The sequence below is a fragment of the Salmo salar genome, chromosome ssa20 (assembly GCF_905237065.1).
Source record: "Salmo salar chromosome ssa20, Ssal_v3.1, whole genome shotgun sequence".
Lineage (NCBI taxonomy): Eukaryota > Metazoa > Chordata > Actinopteri > Salmoniformes > Salmonidae > Salmo > Salmo salar.
In genome coordinates, this window is record NC_059461.1 from 6678784 (window position 1) to 6703006 (window position 24223).

The window sequence follows — 24223 nt, forward strand, 5'->3', positions numbered from 1 at the left end:
ATATGTAAGGTGTTGGTCCCATGTTTCATGAGCTGAAATAAAAGATCCCAGACATTTTTCATACTCACATAAAAAGCTTATTTCTCTCAAATTTTGTGCACAATTGTGGTTACATCCGTGTTAGTGTGCGATTCTCATTTGCCAAGATAATCCATCCACCTGAAATGTGTGGCATATCAAGAAGTTGATTAAACTGCATGATCATTACACAGGTGCATCTTGTGCTGGGCACAGTAAAAGGCCACTCTAAAATGTACAGTTTTGTCACACCACAAAATGCCACAGATGTCTCAAGTTTTGACAGTGTGTGCAATTGGCATGCTGACTGCAGGAATGTCCACCAGAGCAGTTGCCAGAGAATGTTATGTTAATTTCTCTATCATAAGCCGCCTCATACATTGTTTTAGAGAATTTGGCAGTACATCCAACCGGGCTCAAAACCACATGTATGGCATCGTGTGGGTAAGCGGTTTGCTGATGTCAACGTTGTGAACAGAGTGCCACATGGTGGCGGTGGGGTTATACTATGGGCAGGCATAAGATATGGCCAATGAACACAATTGCATTTTATCAATGGCAGTTTGAATGCACAAAAATACTGTGACGAGAACCTGAGGCTCATTGTGAGGCCCATTTTTTTTTTTTTTTAAGTTATCCGTTTTCCCAGTCATGTGAAATCCATTGATTAGGGTCTAATTAATTCAATTGACTGATTTCCTCATATGAACTGCAACTCAGTAAAATTAAATTGTTGAATGTTGCATTTACATTTTTGTTCAGTAATACTTCTGACAGCTAACTTTCTAGGTCCGACCATAACTTTTGCACTTCATACCATTCCCATTTATCAGGATGCGTACACCTCTACTGTTACTACAGTAGGTGGCAGCATGGGCCTCTCCAATCCAGCTCCTCTTTAAATATTACATTTCTCTTTTTTTTTTACTCTTGCAAGAAAAAGAGATTGTCAGCAGATGTGGTTAAGTGTTTGAGAACCATATGCTTTTTTCCCCCCATCATGGAGCCCATGCATACAGAAGACAGCCCTATTTGATAAAAGACCAAAGTCCATATTATGGTAAGAACAGCTCAAATAAGCAAAAAGAAACGACAGTCCATCATTACTTTAAGACATGAAGGTCAGTAAATACGGAACATTTCAAGAACATTTCAAGAAAGACCCAGAGTTACATCTGCTGCAAAGGATAAGTTCATTAGAGTTACCAGCCTCAGAAATTGCAGACCTAACAAATGCTTCAGAGTTCAAGTAACAGACACATCTCAACATCAACTGTTTAGAAGAGACTGTGTGAATCAGGCCTTCATGGTCGAATTGCTGCAAAGAAACCACTACTAAAGGACACCAATAATAAGAAGAGACTTGCTTGGGCCAAGCAATGGACATTAGACCAGTGGAAATTTGTCCTTTGGTCTGGAGTTCAAATTGGAGATTTTTGGTTCTAACCGCCGTGTCTTTGTGAGACGCATGTAGGTGAACGGATGATCTTCGCATGTATATTTCCCACCGTAAAGCATGGGAGGTGGTGTTATGGTATGGGGATGCTTTGCTGGTGACACTGTCTGTGATTTATTTAGAATTCAAGGCACACTTAACCAGCATGGCTACCACAGCATTCTGCAGCGATACACCATCCCATCTGGTTTGTTTTTCAACAGGACAATGACCCAACACACCTCCAGGCTGTATAAGGGGTATTTGACCAAGGAGAGTGATGGAGTGCTGCGTCAGATGACCTGTCCTCCATAATCGCCCGACCGCAACCCAATTGAGATGGTTTGGGATAAGTTGGACTGCAGAGTAAAGGAAAAGCATCCAACAGGTGCTCAGCATATGTGGGAACTCCTTCAAGACTGTTGTAAAATAATTCCAGGTTAACCTGGTTGAGAGAATGCCAAGAGTATGCAAAGCTATCATCAAGGCAAAGGGTGGCTACTCAAATTTAAAATATATTTTGATTTGTTTGACACTTCTTTAGTTACTACATGATTCCATATGTCTTATTTCATAGTTTTGATGTCTTCACTATTATTCTACAATGTAGAAAATAGTAAAAAATAAAGAAAAACCCTGGAATGAGTAGGTGTGCAGACTTTTGACTGGTACTGCTGTACATGCTATATTTAAGCAATGAGGCCCGATGAGGTGTGGTATTTGGATTGTTCTTATGCCCGGCGCAACGCGGAGTGCCTAGGTACATCCCTTAGCCATGGTATATTGGCCATATACCACAAACACCAGAGGTGCCTTATTGCCATTATAAACTGGTTACTAACGGAATTAGACCAGTAACACGATTTGCTTTGTCATACCCATGGTATACGGTCTGATGTAACACGTCTTTTAGCCAATCCAGATTCAGGACTCGAACCACCCGGTTTACAATTCCTTTTTTATATTGTCTTTTCAGTGACCAGGTATCTCATTGGCATTGACTAATTCTATTGTTACTTCCTAGATAAGAACAGTTACTTGGAGACAATGGAGTCTAGATTGTATGGGGGGAGAGGGAAATAATATTTTCTCAACTTATGATAAGATGGTCATGGGCATCATTGTATGTAGCCTAGTGTGCTTATCACTTTTTTCTGCTTCTTCCTCCTCAACTGGAAAGGCTTACTGCAGCCTGTTCAGGGATTCATCGGCACTTGTGAACTCCATCCTCTGTGTTCCCATACCATGTGAGGATATTTAGAGTTCTTCTGTTTCCAGAAGGCCATTTTTGTTGTCCTAGTCGTCCACGCGCCTGCCTTGTATATGCATATGACGACAGACTCCACTTTCCTTTTGAGGAAATCTACTTCTTTAACAGTTTGCTTGTTTTGGTGAGCGTTGAGAGCATTTTAGCTATGTTTTCCTGGATATCCTTTAGCCGTTCGTTGCTCTAATTTGCATCTCCAAGTTATTCTTTGTCTTTTCCTCTAACGGAAGCCATGGCTTGTTGGCGTCGCTTAACACAGATTGGTTCATGGCTGTATATAACTGACCGCTCACTCTCCTCCAGTTGCTTGGGGATATATTGATCTTTTGACTTTAGAGGCTTAATTTAAATGATATTGTCTAACTTCTACATAGAATCACAGTTTTGAGGGTACAAAACGGAGCTACTCACTCCCCATGCGTCCTATCAGTATGTGCATTGGCCTCTCCGAAAGATACTGCATTATTCACAAGAAAGTAAACATTTATATCACACTAGGTCAATATTAATCCAACAATCTGCTTATTCAATCATATAAACCACAAACGGGAGCTTTGGAGTTGTGGTTACACTAGGGGAGAAGTGAAAGAACGAAAGAACGAAAAAGAAAGAAAGAGGAAGCGGGAGAGAGGGATGGGGGCCATCGAGTCTACAGGAAGCAGCAGGACGGAGGCACACAAAAGCGTCAGGGCTCGGTCAGGAAGGATGTCTTGTTACAGTAAATCTTGAAAACGCTAGTTTTATTGTACATGATACCTCCACTCCACCCCCAATATCACACACACAGTCTGTCCGTCTGTGAAAGAGAGTAAGAGTGAGAGAGAGATGGAGTTTTTCCTCCTCATACATATTCACAGGTCCTCCACCCAGAAGGAGATAAGACGAAGCCTCTATATATTTCTCTAAGACACACACACACACACTAAAAATAGATGCACACATGCGCAAACTCATGAATGTGCACACTCATACAATCTTGAGTACTGTGACTAACTGCCTAATTTGGAACAGCATGTTAACATACATGTTGAAAGCGCAGCCATGCCATCGATAGAGCGCACAATCCTATCATCCGAAATAGGAAATGACAGCACTATCAGTGTTAATAGCTCACCAATCCCTGCACACTTCAACCATTTTACAGGGTGTCCATTCTGATGACAAAAGTGTTACCATACTATGTGTCAGTACTGCATAAGAGTACTGAGACTGAAATGAGACTGAAATAACTATTGTACCTCTGACGCATTCGTTAGCCTTTATCTGTTATAGTCTAGCAAATACAGCACTGCCTTCTGAGATAGAAGTTTAATGTTTGGCGCCCCAATGAAAGGGGGTCCAACCGTTAGCAAGAAAATTATACTTTTTACTTACATTTGAACTCTGTGTCTGTGTGTGTGTGTGTGTGTGTGTGTGTGGCCTTGGGACATGGGGGCTGCAGAGCTGAAGCCATGCTGGACTGAAAACCAGAGTCTGGGGAGGGGAAGCGAGAGAGAATTCCAGACATCTGCAGAAATGAGAAAGGTCCTGAGATTCCCCCACTGAGACTCAGACCTCCCCCACACTTCCTCTTTCACAAGGCTGCGCCTGACACATAGCTCCCCACACACACACACACACACACACAGAGAAACACGCTCACACACACAGAAACACTCTCACACACGCACACAGAACACATGGAATAAAGCTAGATGAAGAAAATACAAAATAGATGGGGAGGGAGAGTAGCATGTTAAATAACTAGTGTACTGATAACATTACAGTGTGCCGTGTCCCTCACCTGTTGATACATTCTTTCATTTCTGTTGTCCAGGAGCTGACTTGCTGGTTACTTTCCGTCTCAAATATGAGACTACCTGGATAGTGATTAACCTGGAGAGAAGACAAAACTAGTGGTAAAGGAGACTGTATGCACACACACACAGAAATATGTGACAAACACACCCTCAAGAACAGGAATGGGAAGAAACAGACAAGTTTGGCAGAGGGTGTGTGTGTGTGCTTGCGTGTATACACTTTTGAGTGATGTTTCATGTGGAAGCTCACTGCTCAATGGGCACTATAAATCCAAGAGTGCTTTTGGATAGAACAATCGGACTCCTTGGCTGAATGTGTGCATGGACCATGTGGCGAAGGGACACGACACAAGGCAGGAAGATGGATCAGCATCACTAGCAGGGGAGAGTCTCCTCCTCACCTTTAAAACAAACGTGTTCATGTTGTCGGGCATCTCCAGGCGGTTGCAGCGGCGGATCTCCAGGATGTCTGCGCAATGAACTGTCAGTTTGGGACAAGAGCCCTGGAAGATGGACACACCCACACAGAGAGAGAGAGAGAGAGAGACAGACAGTCAGGGAAGAAGCAGACATTGAAACAGCATGTCATGTTCTAGACCCCTCAAACACCACTCTGTTCCAGTAACACACCACATCGACAGAACTCCCTTTAAAACACCACATTCGTCGTACCGGTGTGTTTGTGCCACATTAAGAGAAGTTTCAAGCTAGAGTTTGCTTCTGCTTTACGTACATCTTCGTTCGTCAGGACCATTTTAGTGAGTGTTTGTGGTGAGGAGGTTATGTTTGTGTTGGTTTGGAGAGTAGAAATATTAGGTTGCATGAATTTTATCTATCTCCGTTTTGATGTTTTCCTTTTGCTCTACAGATCTCTCTGACAAGAGCTCCAGAACTGGATGGAGAGGGGTACCAGATGGTGGAGGAACTAGTGGGAAACTTACATTCACTGGGACATGCAGGTTGTGTGTGTGTGCGTGCCTCGCTTTCTCAGTGTGTCTAAAGTATGTGTGCCTGTGTGTATGAGTCTTTGCTCTTGAAAATCCAGCGTGGCTCTTACCCTGGAGCGTCCCTCAGTGGAGCTCTCTGGGCTGAGCACCAGGCCCCGTTCAGACTGGAGAGACCCAGAGAGTGGGCTGGAGGAAGGCTACTGCTCACGGAACACACACTCTCCAGCCCAGCTAAGGAGGAGGAAAGGAGACGAGGGGAGGAGAGTTCACCATTTTACAAATTGAATCTCGTCGCTTTTTTTCCAGCGCAAATGGGTGGAGGGAAAGAGAGCAGAAGGTGCTCATTGTGTGCTGATGATAGCTAGGCTTTTGTGTGTGTCATGTGTGAGCTGTTCCACGTGCTGGCTGCCGGGATGGATGAAGTGCATGTGATATCAACCCCAGTCACATTGTTATGAGGAATCCTTATGCTATGTGAAGGCAGGTGTTCCTTGGAGAGAGTGGGTGGGTGGGTGGAAACAATTTGTACTGGATTTGCATATGGTGTAGTCAGAACGGCATAACCCAAAATGTACATCTCCTCACTCTTCAGCCAATTACTAAGCCTAGATCTCCATTATTTTTGTAGATAATCCCTAAAAAGACAATGACATGAATCACCAGAACGTCTCACTCTCTCTGCTCCTTTACAATAAATCCTAGAAATGGGGATCAAACAGCAGAGCATAACAAAGCACAGTTGGTGCAACACTCAGGTCCTAAGAGGTGTATTCCAGAAGGCTATGTCAGATGAGTGTGACCCTATGCAAATGTGACAGTGTGTGAGCGGGAGGAATGTCTATGGATGCATCCCAAATGGCACTCTATTCACTATATAGTGAATTCATTTTGGGACGGGGCCTATGGGCCCTGGTCATAAGTAGTGCACTACATATTAAATAGTGTGCCATTTGGAATAATCACAGACAGGTTGGGCACATCAAAAGGAGATTCCTTTCCTCATGAGTCTTAGTATAAATTAATAACACAGAGCCATTGTTCATCCAAACAGCTTTAGGGAGAAATTAAAAAGTATTTGACTCATTGAAGGGATCTGAGAAGAAATTACTAACTGGCTCTCTGAGAAACCATCTCACTGACTGAGTGTGTACAAAAAAGAAGCAGTCTAATTATTTAAAAAAAAAACAGTCCTGTGGGCATGTGACCTGTCCCATCCACCATGCTGAGTCTGGGGGAGGATGGGGGTAATATATACCAAATGCTGAACACACACATGCACGCTAAACATAGGCAAACACACACACACACACACACACCAGCCATCATAAATTGGCCTACACAAATATCCACGATACAGCACAACGCCGAGCCTTTGTACCGACACTCAAACAAATGTACCTGAGGTTCAGTGCGCACTCCACATCTTTGTCAAGTATCAACAATCCAAGTAACCTTTAACCCCAAACTGTCAGTTTACATACACTACATGAACAAAAGTATGTGGACACCTGCTTGTCAAACATCTCATTCCAAAATCATGGGCATTAATATAAAGTTAGTCCCCACTTTACTGCTATAACAGCCTCCATTCTTCTGGGAAGGCTTTCCACTAGACGTTGGAACATTGCTGTTGGGACTCTCCCATTCAGCCACAAGCGCATTAGTGAGGTCGGGCACTGATGTTGGGCGATTAGACCTGGCTCGCAGTCAACGTTCCAATTCATCCCAAAGGTGTTCGATGGGGTTGTGGTCAGGGCTCTGTGCAGGCCAGTAAAGTTCTTCCACACCAATTGACAAAAGATCTCTGTATGGACCTAACTTCGTGCACGGGGGCATTGTCATGCTGAAACAGGACAGGGCCTTCCCCAAACTGTTGCCACAAAGTCGGAAGCACAGAATCGTCTAGAATGTCATTGTATAGTATGCTGTAGCGTTAAGATTTCCCTTCACTGGAACTAAGGGGCCTAGCCCAAACCATGAAAAACAGCTCCAGACCATTATTTCTCCTCCCATTAATCTTTACAGTTGGCACTAGAGGTCGACCGATTAATCAGGGCCTATTTCAAGTTTTCAGAAGAATCGGAAATCGGTATTTTTGGACACCGATTTTTTTTTACACCTTTATTTAACTAGGCAAGTCAATTAAGAACACATTCTTATTTTCAATGACGGCATAGGAACGGTGGGTTAACTGCCTTGTTCAGGGGCAGAACGACAGATTTTTACCTTGTCAGCTCGGGGATTCAATCTTGCAACCTTACGGTTAACTAGTCCAACGCTCTAACCACCTGCTTTACATTGCACTCCACGAGGAGCCTGCCTGTTACCTTGGCTTCTTACTGCATTCGCGTAAGTTGCTAGCTAGCATTATACTTATCTTATAAAAAACAATCAATCATAATCACTAGTTAACTACACATGGTTGATGATATTACTAATTTATCTAGCCTGTCCTGCGTTGCATATAATCGCTTAGGTACACGTTGCTCCAACGTGTACCTAACCATAAACATCAATGCCTTTCTTAAAATCAATACACAAGTATATATTTTTAAACCTGCATATTTAGTAAATATTGTCTGCTAACATGAATTTCTTTTAACTAGGGAAAATATGTCACTTCTCTTGCAACAGAGTCAGGGTATATGCAGCAGTTTGGGCCACCTGGCTCGTTGCGAACTGTGTGAAGACTATTTCTTCCTAACAAAGACAGCCAACTTCACCAAACGGGGGATGATTTAACAAAAGCGCATTTGCGAAAAAAGCACAATCGTTGCACGAATGTACTTAACCATAAACATCAATGCCTTTCTTAAAATCAATACACAGAAGTATATATTTTTAAACCTGCATATTTAGCTAAAAGAAATCCAGGTTAACAGGCAATATTAACCAGGTGAAATTGTGTCACTTCTCTTGCGTTCATTGCACGCAGAGTCAGGGTATATGCAACAGTTTGGGCCGCCTGGCTCGTTGCGAACTAATTTGCCAGAATTTTACGTAATTATGACATAACATTGAAAGTTGTGCAATGTAACAGCAATATTTAGACTTATGGATGCCACCCGTTAGATAAAATACGGAATGGTTCCGTATTTCACTGAAAGAATAAACGTGATAGTTTCCGTATTCGACCATATTAATGACCTAAGGCTCGTATTTCTGTGTGATATGTTATAATTAAGTCTATGATTTTATAGAGCAGTCTGACTGAGCGATGGTAGGCACCAGCAGGCTCGTAAGCATTCATTCAAATATCAAGAAAACTGGGAAATCAAGAATAAACGAGCTCCGACTGGGAAAATACATTTTGAACGGTCATCCAACTCGGAATTGTAAATCTGGCCTCTTTCTAGACGTACGACCTGAAGATCAAAGACATCATCATGATTCAAACTTTTTTTTTTTTTTTGTCCAGAGTTCCCAGTTGTTTTGAAAGCGGCATAAATCCAGAGAATGCCAGACTTTGATGTACCAGCCTTTGATGACACAATTTTCCCACTAAGGACCGCCGCGCCACCTTCCTGTTCAAGTGAGCGCAGCACAACAAGGTGAGTCCAAAAATGTATTGTATGCTGCTGCATAAATTATGTAATATGCCAGGGGGACATATATACTGTAGCTAAGAAAGTAACACTAAGTGTATGTTGTGTAGTAAGATGTTAGTAGCCCATGTGCCTCACCCTAATCATTTGGTCTATTTACCCCTCTTAATTTCACCTACTGTATTGACTTGGTGGTGCACATGTAGCCTATAACCTGTTGTAGAGAAATGTAAATCATAGAATATTGTTAGAGCTTCATTGTCTGCTTATATGCCCCCTTGATTTATCCTACGGTTCTGACTTGGTGTACATGGAGAACACTAAGAAGGACCCATGTTCTGAATTCTATCGCTGTACATTTCAAAAGTGCTAAACAAATACTTTTATTGACTAAATCCGTCCTAGCTCGCTTATTATTAATGTCTTAATCGAAATTACGGATTGCCTCTTATCCGCTTGTCGTTCCCTTATTTTTCCCCTGCCCATTTGATTATGGACCATTCTTAATCTAAACAAATTTTACATATTAGTAAAGACAAAATTAAATTGAGAATAGCCCGAGGCAAGGAACAGAGGGCAAGCTTTTTTTGCTACTTTGTCAAATCATCAATAGCCTATAGTCCCACCATGTAGCCCATATAGTTTGTTGATTTCTAAAGACATTCTAAGGTTGATATCATTCACAACTAAAATTGCCAAATAACTAAATCTAGCATATAGGACCGGTTTCAAATTATCACTTTCACGTGCAATATGCGCACTTGCTACATAATGGGAAAAATATCCTTTCCATTGTATTCAGTTAAGTTCAATTATATACACCTCTTTAAAATCATATGAAAATAAAACAATTGCACAGGATTTATAAGCATACAGCCTATGGCATGGCGCATAGCCAGATAACATAGGCCTACAGTAGGCCAACTCATATTCTATTCACCTGAAATACAATTTCTTCGCATCATGTTGTTTCTTTAGACCCGACTAAAATAAAGGTTTTATTGTGATGTTGTACATTAAATTGGTTGTAGACGTGTAGATGTTCCAAAATGCCACATCAGCAGCTTATATGTGTGGAGGCCTAGATATGCTAAAGGCGTTTGTTAATTAACGGTCAATTACCGTGAGACCAGCGGACTTTTGCATGACAATACAAAAAAAATCAAAAAATAAATAAATATATATATATATATATATATATATATATATATCAGGACAGCCACAGCTCTAAATCTGGTGATGCTTTGTTTGTTTTGCCCACTAGAGAGTGAATTGCTTTCATGGAGGACTGGCTTGACTTGTGAAGATCACCACACAATTGCTTTTCATCATGAGCAAAAGTTTTCAATCCAAAATTGCTAAGAAAATATTGTGATCTATAATTTAATAAACACAAGAGACCAGCAAAATGTATTAAAGATGTGGCAGTAGCAGGAACAGCGGCATCTAGTGTGAAAGTTCACAGTAGTTCATGGTAAATAAAGCAAGCAACTTCAACAGCTCATTTCTCTGAACAGGGGGGGAAAAAAACATCACCAGATTGACAGGGAATACATTACAAAGGATGAAGAAGCAATACTCCAATCCGCAGACCCATAACAAGGCCTACTTGTCAGACAGAGAACTGAGTACTGAACTGAATACTGTGTAGTGGTTGTTGGGGTGGGATTGGCGTGGGATGTGTGGGTGGCTTTTTACTATTTTATTGGATTCCTCATGTCTAATGCAAATCAGATGTTGGGTACTATATTTCTTGAATATTATGTTAATCCTATAAATTAAAAGGGCTAATTTGGGGGCAATCATGAAGTTTAATTTCTAAGATATCTAAATTAATTTTCAATAAAACAATTTTGCAGCAATGCTAATATTATCTGTTTCTAAATACAGAAACGATTTCAGAACAATCAAGGATGGTGGGTGTCATGGCATGCTGAAATGTCATGGAATGACTCAGTAGAGGGTCTAGCGTAAAGAAAAACTCCAGAGCTCTTCAACCTTTAATACAAACAGGAAAGAACACCAGAGAGGCTACATGTGACTGATGTATTAAGAGTATGTGACAGGAAGGCTTTGTGAGGGTGATGACATGAGAAGCCTGTGAACACTTGAAAACTAATGTCTATGCACAAGGACTACTCTCAACAATTTCCACTGAACAGCATCACTCTGTTACCGTGGAATAGCCCTTACTGTAGCTGTCTACTTCGAAATGCCAGACACCATCTCCTCGATTGTATACACGACGCATCGAAACTGTTTGTCCGTTTCCAAGCTTGTTTAGTACATTTTTGTGTACTTCATAAGGTATGCTCTGAGCCTGTGAAGCCACAAGTGATGAGCAAATAGAACATGGTGTAGGCAGTAAGAGATGTGACACAAATCAAGAGTGATGCGAAGCAAAAATTACTGGGTGACAGAGAACAGCACAGATGCAGAACGGGGGTCTCATGCTACTCAGTCAGCGCCCATCCCAACCACATCTCACATCAGAGATCAGCTGCGTACCAAAACAGTGGCGGGGTGCCTTTTATTGTTGTTTGAACTGCAGAAAGCCACTCAATATGACGCTGAGAGACAAGTGAGTGCACGTCGGTCTTTCACGTCGGTCTTTCAGCTTCAGTCACACACAACATTTGATATTGTGGTTTGAGGAAATTGCCAATTTAACCCACAGACACGTGGCAAAGCAAATACACGATCACAAACCCAAACATGCGTGAGTTAGACTACATAATAAGCCTAGGCCTATATAGGCCTACTTCATCTACACATTCACAAACAAATTTAAGCTACACATACTGTATGTACAGGCTTCAACTTACAAGACAACACAAAAAAAGTGTTGGTGTCAGCTGTAGACCTTAACGTTCTGCACTTAAAAGGGATAGTTCACCCAAATTACGAACTGACACAAACTGCTTACGGGGTAAGGAAACCAACGTACAAGGTATGACAGTAATCCATGCTTTGGTTTAGTTTCCCTGGCGATGGCTGGCACTGTTTCCAAACACTAACATTTTAGCACAAATCCCATTCAAGTCATGGGGCCAATATTTGCATTTTTTCATGTTCAAATCACCTATAAGTGACTTTGGTGAGCTTCACAATCAATTTGAGATACTTTCTGATGATTTGGACATGCGCAGAAAATGCTTATATTGGTCCCATGACTCGTATGGGATTAGTGTTACAAATGCTAAAACGTTAGCATTTAGAAACATTGGCAGCAGGGAAACTGAACTAAAGCATGTATTGCTGTCATCACACCTTGTCCATAGACTAAGATTCTTGTTTGTAATGAAAATCACTATATCAAATAAATGCAATGTAATAGACTAGGAAACCAAAATGTAATTTTGTAATTTGGGTGAACTATCCCTTTAAACACAAAGACATATTGGTTGTTCAGACCCACCCCCACCCACACAGTCATACTGAACCAGAGAGGAGACAGGAAGTTTGGGGTCCCCTAGCGCCTCCCAGGGTCCCATTCTCAGGCCGTCTCCATGACAACACCCCCCTCACCCAGAATTCCGCTATCCCCTAAGAGGGTCAAGATCACCGTCACTGTCCACCCGGGGCAGGACTCCAAGCCTGGTTTGCTCTAGCATTCCGCTGACCCTGGGGTTGTCGTCATCATCAGAACTGTCTCCAGAGACTTTCCAAATGTTCCCCTCCGCTATTAGTACACACACACACACACACACACACAAAATACAGGGGGATTTGATTTTCATATGCCACATTTGATTTAGATGTCATTTGGTTGACAAACTCATTAGATTAGGTTATTGAGAATTTGGTAGTTCATGTTTAGAATAGGTCCTTTACCACATCCACCCATGGCCTCCGGTACACTAGGCTATGTGCTTGCTAATCAGCTTCGGCATGGATGCTTTGCATTCTTCATGGTGAAGCAGGTTTTCAAACAACCCTACATCCTCAGAAGTGTCACAGAAAAGAAAGAGTGCTGTTCTCTGGAGTCTCTAAAGGGACCAGCAGCGAATAGAATGGTGATAAAACTCTCTGAATCAGATCTAGCGAGATATGACATCAGCAAGGATGTGGGGACAGCGGGGCCGAGGTAAAACTGAGAAATGACAGGTTTCTAGGAAATATTTCAGAGACACCGTCTGTCAATGTGTGCCAGGGAAACAAAGTGACAGTGGTCAACAGAAATGAATAGACCCTATTTTTCTATTAGAATTTGTGTCAAGTATCTTCGAATTAAATTGTAATAATACATATTACAGCGCATTAAAGGTTCTACACATAGGATTTCCAAAAAATGTTGCATTGTAATTTCAGAAAATGCCCAGAATATATCTGCCGCTAATAGTGGAATGATAGTCTATCACTGTATTACTTGTTGTGATTGGCTATGATATTCGCCTATTGATTTCTCACGCAGGACTGGATCTGTTGTCAAACTGGGAAACCTGTTGTGACTATGTTATCTAGTGGAAAACGCTCTGTCATTTCCTGGTTGCTAAAATTCTACACTGTTCTCTCAATTTCAGTTTATGTGAGAAAACAAGCTCTTTATAGTGTAGGGATTCATTGTGCCATCTAAATTGCTGTGAAATATCGTTTAATAAGATGAAATACAATTTCTACACCAGTTTCAAAGCAGTTTTGGTCCACCAGTTTCAAACAGTTATAAAAAATATATTTTTTGTTGTGTTATTGTGTAGAAAGACTTCACAATTTAAATCACTGAAAACGTATGAATTCGGTGTATTGCTTGTAGTTTTGAATATTGGCCAGGTTTATATGATCAGGACTATTTCTAAGTAAGAGAACATTAAATTAAACATTTAGCCTGTCTTCTCTTGAGATTAAAGCCTTAGCTTGAACAGTTATACTGCAAGATATGAATTGCCACAATGTTTGTTCTTCAAATTATGTATTTTATTTAAACAGAAAAATGAAGTAAATAGCCCACATTATTATGAAAAATAAATGTACTTTTTTTTGTGGGGGGGGGTTGCGTTTTTCCCTGATTTTATAACAGAACATTGCATTTGGTCATTTTTTTAAGTCCACAACAATGCTTAAATCACATCAGGAGAACACTGGGAAGAATGAGAAATGTTGATTTTTGGGTGTAGTTACCCTTTAATTCAAGTGCACACCTAGCAAGAGGTTGTTTAGCAGTGTTTTTGTAGCACACATGATCGTAGAGTTTGCAAAACAAGTACCCACTGGATTGATTAAAATAATCATAATATTCTGCCAGGTAACCATAGGCTACTTTGTAGCCTTTCCATCTACCAGAAGACTGTTTGACTTAGCATCATCGCTAATGGCTACACAAAGTGATAGACGCTCGCACCGCACACAGACGGGCATTCTCGTCGTCTCTTCAGAAAGTTGCAGGAAATATCTATCTTGGGCAACTTAAATAATGTTCAATACATTTAGTTGTTCCTACAGTGATGATTCACCATCTTCATTAGGTGTTTTCATAATTTATCTGCAGACAATCACCAAAAAGCCAAGGCCTACCAGTAGCCTATACAATTTAAGGAGACAAATGAACGGCTTTCTCACCGATGCGATTCGGTAGTCTACGCTTAGTGAAGAGAAGTGTCACTCACTTTAGCGTCACTGTCTGGCAAGCCCCAACATCATTGGAAAGGAAACCTGGGAAATCCTTTGGTTTACTTGCCCCGATGCGATACGATGTTGCATGATTTATGAATGGCAAAGGGATATAACAAATCGACTTTATTCAGTCAGTTCGACACTTTTTTATAAACTAGTCAACACTTGCTGTTCAGTTGTGACTCAACGCACAGTAAACAGCCTAGGCATACTATGCGCCACGACTCCGCGTGTCTGGCTATGTGATGAATGTGTCAGAAAACAATAATTAGCCTAAATTGTGGATTTCGACTCATCGTTACCACTTACATTACTTACATGGGGCGAGCAAATTCACGAGGATCATGCTCTCTCCATCAGTGTAAAGAAATTTGACTGCAACCAGAGATCTGTAGTTACACATTATAATGACGAGATACTCATGTCGCCGCCCTAACAATAGGAGTTGTTGTCCCAAAGGCGGGAAGGCAGGTGACAAATTTAGGTCCAAAATAAGCCCATAACACACATTGGGCTTATTTTGGACAGCTTTTGGCGAGAGTGAAACCTTCCTCTCTGCAGTGTTTCCCTGTCATTGCTCGCTTTAATAGATCACTAGAAGATGCATTTCGTTCATTCAAGCGGGAGAGGACTCGACGTACTAGTGAATTTAAAAACTTTTAAATGATAAGTAACCTGAAGTGGTAAATGAAGCCGACTGAAAATGAGTCTGTAACCGACGGCTTTGAAAAACACTGTGTGTGTGTGTCCAGGTTATTATAGTAAACGAAAAATAAAATCTAAGATGGTTTTTCCAATTTAAACTGAAATAAAAAACTATAGGCTACTGAAACTGACTGCAAAACTAACCAAAACCAAATAAAAAACATCAAATTTCGTTTTTTATTTTCTATGTGGCAAAAATGAAATGGGTTTAATCAAGCTTTTTTTCAAATGGGCTTTTCGAGTTCTGAATCTGGCATGTAAATGCTGCCAGTAGATGGCAATGTTTCAAATAGGCCTAGCTTGTGCAATATTATCATTAGCTATCAGAAGCTAACAGGGAAGAAATCAAAGGGAAAAAAATAGGATTATTTTGAGTGAGACAGCTATTATTTTATTTTTACAATTCGGTCAGAATTCGACTCCTGGTATCATATGAACACACATAAGACATGGAACATGTTTAGAATTACAAGAAATGTGCTTTGCACATTTTTCTCTCTGCCAACAAGAAGTGTGTTTGGGGTCTCATGGGTTGCGAGGTGGGCGTTTGTTACTATGCCGATACATGACAATGCATCCGGACTTCTGTCACATAGGAAATTTGTTTGACAGGACCATCTCAAATTGTATGAGTACCCCTGCTATAGGCCTACAACACATAAATAGCTCCTAGCCTCCCATGCATATGGCTACTTTGTCCCTAGCACTAAAACAAAATAATATAAAAAACTAAATAACTAGTAAATCTAGTCTGAAAACAAACTAGACAGAATTTCAAAGATAAATCTAAAAAACATATAGAAATAAAAACGAATGGAAAAATCACAAATCTATAATAACCACGGTAGTGTCGTCACGACACCAGAATTTTTATTTCGATACTTGGCTAAGTATCGCAATACTCAATACCATCATGATACTCTATACCAAAACGATACCACGGCAAAAAAACATGTTCTCAAATGCCATCGAAATGGCAGCAGCGGTATGAGAACCAGCACATTCTTGAGCATGCAATACGGCTTTCCTCAGTGCGAAATCCTCGTCGACCCACTGTGCTGTCAGACTCAGCATGCTCATGGGGCTGACGTCACTGGTCCAAATGGAAGCTAATAGCAGTAGCTCATGGATGTGCATTTCAACAATACTGTGTAACTCCGGTAATGGATTTCGCCTTTGAGTTGTCTCGCTGAAATGTTCTTACTCTTTCAAATGACTGCTTGACTTGTTGTCTGTTCGATCCACACAGCAGACATTGTGGGCTAGGTTAGGAATGCTGTGTTGCACGTGTAGAGCGATATTTTTTGTGGCGTTATTACTACCTCTATCTACATTATATAGGTATGCACGTCAGCTTTGACATCGGTTTTGCACATCGGCTTTAAACTAGAGACATCGGGCCGATGCTAGTGTTTGCATTTTTAGCTAATATCATCCGATTCCGAAATGCTTACTGATATATCGAAAATCCCTAATTACCATGAGCTGCTGATTTCTATTTCTCGATGGTACCCGCATCCAGGGCAGATAAAGCACAGTCCTATTGGGCCTCCCGAGTGACTCAGCAGTCTAGCATTACTACAGACCCGGGTTCATTCCCGGGCTTTGCCACAACTGGTCGTGGCCAGGAAGTCCAACAGGACGGTGCACAATTGGCCCAATGTCATCCAGGTTAGGGGAGGGTTTGGCTTTATGTGGCTCATCGCTCTAGCGACTCCTTGTGGTGGGTCGGGTACTTGCGGGCTAACCCCGGTCGCCAGTTGAACAGTGTTCTGGCTTCCGGGTTAAACTGGAGGCTCTTAAGGAGCGCAGTTAGGCGGGTCATGTTTTGGAGGAAAAACGACTCCAGCTTCACCTCTCCCGAGCCAGTTGGGGAGTTGCAGCGATGAGACAAGTTCGAAAATTAGGGAGAAAAAAGGGGTAAATAAAAGAAAAAAATTAAAAATGACTTAGTGCTTTTTTAAAGACGTTGCTGCTAGTGGTATTGCTGTAAGATGCGATTTATAAAATGTTTTATACTTGCTTTTAAAACAGCCTAGTTTGGGTTGTAAATAACTCTTATTTATTTATTTATTTATTTATTTATTATGCGCAACTTCTTTAAAATCCTTCACCATTTCAGCAGGGCTCTCTACTCTTTAGGTTTAGTGTTCCCCACTACAAGCATAGCATGTGTGGATATCGTTTGCGTGGGGATTAGTGGTTACCTTGTTCTATAAGGAGACCAGGGTGGGTTTTCTTTTTCATACCAGGCTTCAGAGTATTGTTTGTTTGTTTTTTTATTCTTCTTCAACTTATTTTTTTGTTGTTGCCATTTTTGGAAACATTTTTAAAGGATCAGTTCTTGTAATCTGGCATCTATCCTTTCCCCACCTGACTTTACATGGCCAGGCCTAATCTCATGAGGGACACTTTTGCTATCTGGAACGTTAAATCTTTAAAAAAAGTCACCTAGTGAAACGTAAAAGGGTTCTTTCTCATTTATATCACCTTAAAGTAGATATCATCTTTCTTCAGGAAACATCTCTGCACTTTCGACCACTCTCTTTTAACAGGAGGGTGGATCGGTCAATCATTCCAATTTTCATTCTAAAACTAGAGGAGCAGCCATTTTAATTAGTAAAAACATTACACTTGACATTTCGAATGGTGAGGCAGACTCAGCAGGCCGTTTCATTATTGTAGTAGGAAGACTGTATAATACACCTGTTATCTTAGCTAACATTTATGCACCAAATTAGGATAACAGTTAATTTGTCACAAATGTATTTTCTCGATTACCAAATATGGACACACACACACACACACACACACACACACACACACACACACACCCTAATACTAGGTGGTGATATGAATTGTGCACTGTCGCCCAATCTGGATCGTAGCTCTCCTAAGGTATCATCTTCATCAAACACAGCATCCACAAATTAACCCTTTAAGACATACGGCATATCTGATGCTTGGCGTTTCCGCAATCCCATAACTAGGGAGTATTATTTTTTCCTCGCCAGTTCATAAGACCTTCTCATGTATAGATTACTTTTTCCTAGACAATAGATTTCTGCCACTTATTACTGAGTGTGATTACCAAGCTATAGTCATTTCGGATCATTCTCCCCTCTCAAATTGTATGTATTACCCTGCCGGTCCTGGCAGTGACTCCTCAGGAACCTCCCCAGCTCCTGGTTCATCTTCTCCACCTGTCCGTTAGACTGAGGCCTATACCCAGAAGTGAGGCGGATCATGACCCCGAGCTTCCCCATAAAGGCTCTCCATACCGTGATGTGAATTGAGGGCCACAGTCGGAGACGATGTCCACTGGAAGGCCATAATGCTGGAAGACCTGCTGGAACAATATCTCAGCAACCTGAAGAGCAGTAGGGAGACCAGAGAGAGGGATGAAACGACAGGATTTAGAAAATCTATCCACAACCACCAAAAATGGTGGTGAAACCGTCAAAGGAGGGGAGATCAGTGACAAAGTCAATGGATAGATGAGGCCAATGATGCTGAGGCATGGGAAGGAGTTTCCCTGCTGGAGCGTGCCGGGTTGGTTGGAGCACATACGGAGCAGGAGTTGACGTCGTGAATAACATCCTGCGCCAAGATAGGCCACCAGTACTTCTCGGAGATATGGGTGCATTCAGGACAGGACCCTCTCCCGAGTCGTAGAGACAGGACAAGGCATCGGCGTTGGTGTTCTTTGAACCTGGGCGATAGGTCAGTGTGAAGTCAAATCTCGTAACGAAAAGGGCCCACCTTGCTTGGCGCGGATTCAGCCTCCTCGCTGTCCATATGTACTCCAGGTTCCGATGGTCAGTGAGGATGACGGATGGGTCCTTGACGTCCTCAAGCCAGTGTCTCCACTTCTCTAATGTCAACTTCACCAAGAGCTCTCGATCACCAATGTCGTAATTCCTCTCGGCAGGGGACAGATTCTTAAGAGTAATCCGCACACGGATACAATTTTTTGTGGATTACCTTGTCGTTCAGACAGAACTGCCCCCACTCCCACCTCTGAAGCATCCACCTCCACCACAAAGGGTATCATGGGATCTGTGCGTTTCAACAATGGGGTGGAGGTGAAATGTCCCTTCAGTAGGCAGAAGGCCTCGTCAGCTGATGGACTCCACACCAACCTACAGGGACCACCCTTGAGGAGAGAGGTGAGAGGATGGAGATAAAGTTCCTGATGAAACGGCAGTAGGTGGCTGGCCATGACCTGACTGCATCTACCTTCTTGACCTCCATCTTCACCCCTTGCGGGCTGATTTGGTAGCCTAGGAAGGAGACAGCCTCCAGATGAAACTGGGACTTCTCTGTCTTGACAAACAGTTGGCTAGCCAGGAGGCATTCCAGGAGCGATGTGAGCGATGTGATCCTCCAAGGTAGCCGAGTAGACCAGGATGTCATCAATATACACAACCACCTGGAGTCTGAGAATGTCCCGGGAACACCTTGTTGACGAATGCCTGGAACACTGACAGAGCATTGGCTAAGTCAAATGGCATCACCAAGTACTCATAGTGACCAGACATCATGCTAAAAGCTGTCTTCCATTCATCCCCCTCCCAGATGCGGATGACGGGCCCAGATGAGCTGTCCGATGGCTGCCGTCACCGACGGGAGAGGGTAACGGTACTTGGTGGTGATATGATTGAGTCCTCTGTAGTCAATACATAGGTGTAACACTTCATCCTTCTTGGTCATGAAGAAGAAGCCTGCAGACCCAGAAGTGGACGTGCAGATGAATCATTGTTGGAGTGCATCATGGATGTACTCCATGGCCTTGGTTTTAGCCTACGACAGAGGTTGGATGCATCTGCGCAGGGGGCGCAGAGCCTGCAAGCAGGTCGATGGCACAGTCCCAGGGGCGATGAGGAAGGAGACAGGTGGCGCGGGTTTTGGAAAATACCTCCCGCAGGTCCTGGTATACCTCTGGGATGTTGGACTGAAGGGTAACCACAGGACTCAAACTGACATGGAACCACAGGGGATGAGCAAGAAGGTCCTCCGGCATTCTGGTGCCCAGTCTGTGATTTTCATCCTCAACCCATGAGATGGTGGGATTATGGTGTTGAAGCCAAGGGAGGCCGAGGATGATCTTGTGGGCTAGTGCACTGGTGATGAAAGGAATGTTTCTCCTGATGGATGGACTCCACGGTGAGGGCGAGTGGTTTGGTGATGTGTGTGATGGTCCCGGAACCTAGTGGCCAATTATCGAGGGCTTGAACCGGGAAAGGAGATGAGAGCGGGTATGAGGTGATGTAAGAGAGGATGGGTTTGGTCAATAAAGGTCCCTGCGGCACTGGAACCCACTAATGCTGTAGAAACAGTACATGAGGGACAGTCAACTAGTGTGATCGACACCAAAAAGGGTTTGGCAGAAAGTGATGAAGAGGGGATACTCACACCTGCCCTAGGAGGTGGAAGACGACGTAACCGTCCCTCTGCTCTCGTGGATCCCGAGTTGGGACGTACCGGACACTGCTGGAGCCCTCCTTGACCACAATAGAGACAGAGCCCCAGCTTTATCCATCTGCATTGCGCCGCCGCGGGGAAGCGTGTGACCCCTACCTCTATGGGTTCAGGCTCTGATCCAAAGTGTTCACTGAGGGAGGGAGAGAAGCGATGAGAGTACCGACGCTCGTGAAGTAGGTTATCCAGACGGATGGCCATTCCGATGAGTGCATCAAAGGAGAGGTTGTCGTTTTGACAGGCCAGTTCTGTCTGGACCTCCTTGCGCAGTCCTCTGAATAGCGTAGGAAGCGCCGCCTCATTCCATCCCTGTATCCTGCACTGTCTGGAAGGTGAGCACGTACTCGGCAGCCATCTGGTCCACTGCCATAGTTGTAGTAGGCGCTCACCCCCCCCTCTGCCCTCCGGTGGATGATCAAAGATAGCCATGAACACCTCATATGAATCCAGCTCCTCCTGTCCTGTCTCCCAAACGGCCATGGTCCATTCCAACGCCCGCCCAATCAGCAGAGAAACAACCGTGGCAACCTTGGACCTCTCGGCGGATGGGGATTCCATCTGGTGCGAGGCAGCACTGTAGTAGGAAGCCACGGCATTTAGATGGGGTGCCGTCATATTCATCTGGAAGGGACATATGGGTGTCGCTGACCTGAGCGGGTTGTTGAATGGGCTGGTTTGCTGGATCGACTGGTGGTGGAGTATACTCTGCTAGTTGAAGTCAAAGCCTTGGGTATGTTCGAGACATGGAACACTGCAAAGAACCTCTTCCATAGCCTTCCCCAGTTGCGCCACCTGGTTGTGACGTTGACGAAGTAAGTATCCCTGTTCGTCAACCATCTGGGAGATGTTCTGATTTCCTGCTGCTTCCATTTGTAGAGGCAGCATTCTGTAACATAGACGCTGGGAGTTGAGAAGCAGGTGGTAAGTTTAATAAAACAACGAATATGGAACGATACAACATTGGAGTAGCATCTTGACATGAAACACAGAAGCAATACTGCCTGGGAATGAACCTAATGGAGTGCCATATAAAAGAGAGGTAATGAGTGAGGTAATGTCCAGGTGTGCCTCATGATTAACCGCAGGTGTGCGTAATGTCTGATGCCATGTACGCGTGATTATGGTTGGTAAACCGGTGACGTCGAATGCCAGAGGGGAGGATCGGGAGTAAGTGAAAGCAGGCTCCTTCTACTTTATTGCATGTTTTGAACATGCCCAAAAATGACAGATTTCTGGATTTCAATTTGAGACCTTTTCTAAGATACTGGAGAGACCTATAGAACGTTCTGCCTTTATTGCATTATTCAGTGTGGCACCACAGGAGGCCCCTTTAACTTCTTATGGGCAGGTGGGATGGTAGCGTCCCACCTGGCCAACATCCGGTGAAATTGCAGAGCGCGAATTTCAAATGACTAAAATATAAATATTTAACATTCATGAAAATACAAGTGTCATACATCAAAATAAAGCTTAACTTCCTGTTAATCCAGCCGCTGTGTCAGATTTCAAAATGACTTTACGGCTAAAGCACACCATGCGATTATCTGAGGACAGCGCCCCGCATACAAAAACATGAAACACATTTTTCAACCAGGCAGGTGCGACACGAAAGTCAGAAATAGCGATATAATAAATGCCTTACCTTTGAAGATCTTCTTCTGTTGGCACTCCAAAAGGTCCCAGTTACATCACAAATGGTCCTTTTGTTCGATAAAGTCCTTCTTTATATCCGTAAAAACTCAGTTTAGCTGGCACGCTAAATTCAATAATCCACCGGTTTCCCTCCTTCAAAATGCATACAAGATGAATCACAAACGTTACCAATAAACTTATCCAAACAACGTTTATAAATCAAACCTCAGGTACCCTAATACGTAAATAAACGATAAAATTTAAGATGGAGAATAGCATGTTCATTACCGGAGATAAATAACAAAAAACGTGCTTTCACCCACGCGCATGGAAACAATACAGCCAAAATGAGAGCCACTTAGAAAAACTACAACTTCTAGCTAATTTATCCAAAAACCAGCCTGAAACTCTTTCTAAAGACTGTTGACATCTAGTGGAAGCCCTAGGAACTGCAATCTGGGAGGACTTCGCCTCATAATAAACATGAAAGCCATTGGAACAGTGGAAGGCTGAATTCTTTTTTTTTTCGGATGGTTTGTCCTCGGAGTTTCCCCTGCCATATCAGTTCTGTTATACTCACAGACATCATTTTAACAGTTTTAGAAACTTGTGTTTTCTATCCAAATCTACCAATTATATGCATATCCTAGCTTCTGGGCCTGAGTAACAGGCAGTTTACCTTGTACACGCTTTTCATCCGGACGTGAAAATACTGCCCCGCTACCCAAGAGAGGTTAAACAGTTCTATGGGCAACATGCTGGCATTTACTACTCTTCTAGCTATTTAAGTGGAAGGATGGTTTCTTCCTACTTTTAACCATTGGAAAAGGAAGTTATACAACATCTCAAGCTAGAGAAAATACGCTACTCCATCCTATCCTTTGTAGAAGACATGGACCCAGCTAATTTCACAACTCCATATACCAACCCAAATTAGAATTTGTATCCTTTTTTAAACTTCTTGAATAATATATATTTTTTGTACTATTTGATAATATTGCTCATTGTATATCATGCCTCATTTAAGTCTGGTTTTGGGTTGGTGCTCTGTTAGAGCATGGGAAGGGGTTGGGGTGGGTTTGATTTGGTAGAGGATCCGTGTGTTTTGATTTAATATGCACTCGAATAGCGACTGGAGACCACTTTACTGCATGTTATTTTTCACTCATGTTGGGTAGGCTACTCTGGTTATTCCGATATGTGACATTCCTTCCAACCTCTGTATGCCATGGGCTCTCCAACCCTGTTCCTGCAGCCACAAGTGTTTGGGCAAGTGAAGTCTGTTCGGGAACATCAAAAGTAACATGTTTTCACAACTAAACATATTTCAACTGTTGAAAGCCCCTCTCTCTGTGCACTGGAAAAAGGAAAGGAGGGGAGGAGATGGAAATACATGGTGGTAAGATATTCTGTAGCTAAAGCTAATATGTCAGCCTATTAACTATGTTACTATGCTATTCAAAAAGCAAATACAAATTCACTATAATTGTAGGCTAACTGTGCCAAAAAAAAAAGAAGAATGTTTTTCTGCCGTGTGTAATATGCGGTAGGCTATGTTTTGTATAACGGGACAATCATTTTAATTATGCTTTTTTGGGCTTGGATTCATATAGGCCTATGCATATACAGTGCATTCAGACAAAGTACTGAGTAAAGAGTCTGAATACATATGTAAATATGATTTCAGTTTTTTACTTTTAATAAATTTGCAAAAATAAAAACTGTTTTTGCTTTGTTATTATGGGATATTATGTGTAGATTGATGAGGGGGAAAAAACAATTTA

At 42.4% G+C, this 24223-nt stretch overlaps 1 protein-coding gene across 4 annotated transcripts in view; it reads right to left on the reverse strand.

Moving 5' to 3' along the window:
- The window catches only part of LOC106580188 (SH2B adapter protein 3), a 58036-nt gene that overhangs the window by 4429 nt on the left and 29384 nt on the right, over positions 1 to 24223 (reverse strand). For all 4 annotated transcript variants that reach the window (XM_014160983.2, XM_014160985.2, XM_014160986.2 and 1 more), the window contains 2 exons: positions 4921 to 5022; positions 4504 to 4595 (listed from right to left, as the gene is read on the reverse strand). In XM_014160983.2, the coding sequence (XP_014016458.1) occupies positions 4504 to 4595; positions 4921 to 5022 (194 nt within the window). The remainder of the gene's footprint in view (positions 1 to 4503; positions 4596 to 4920; positions 5023 to 24223) is intronic.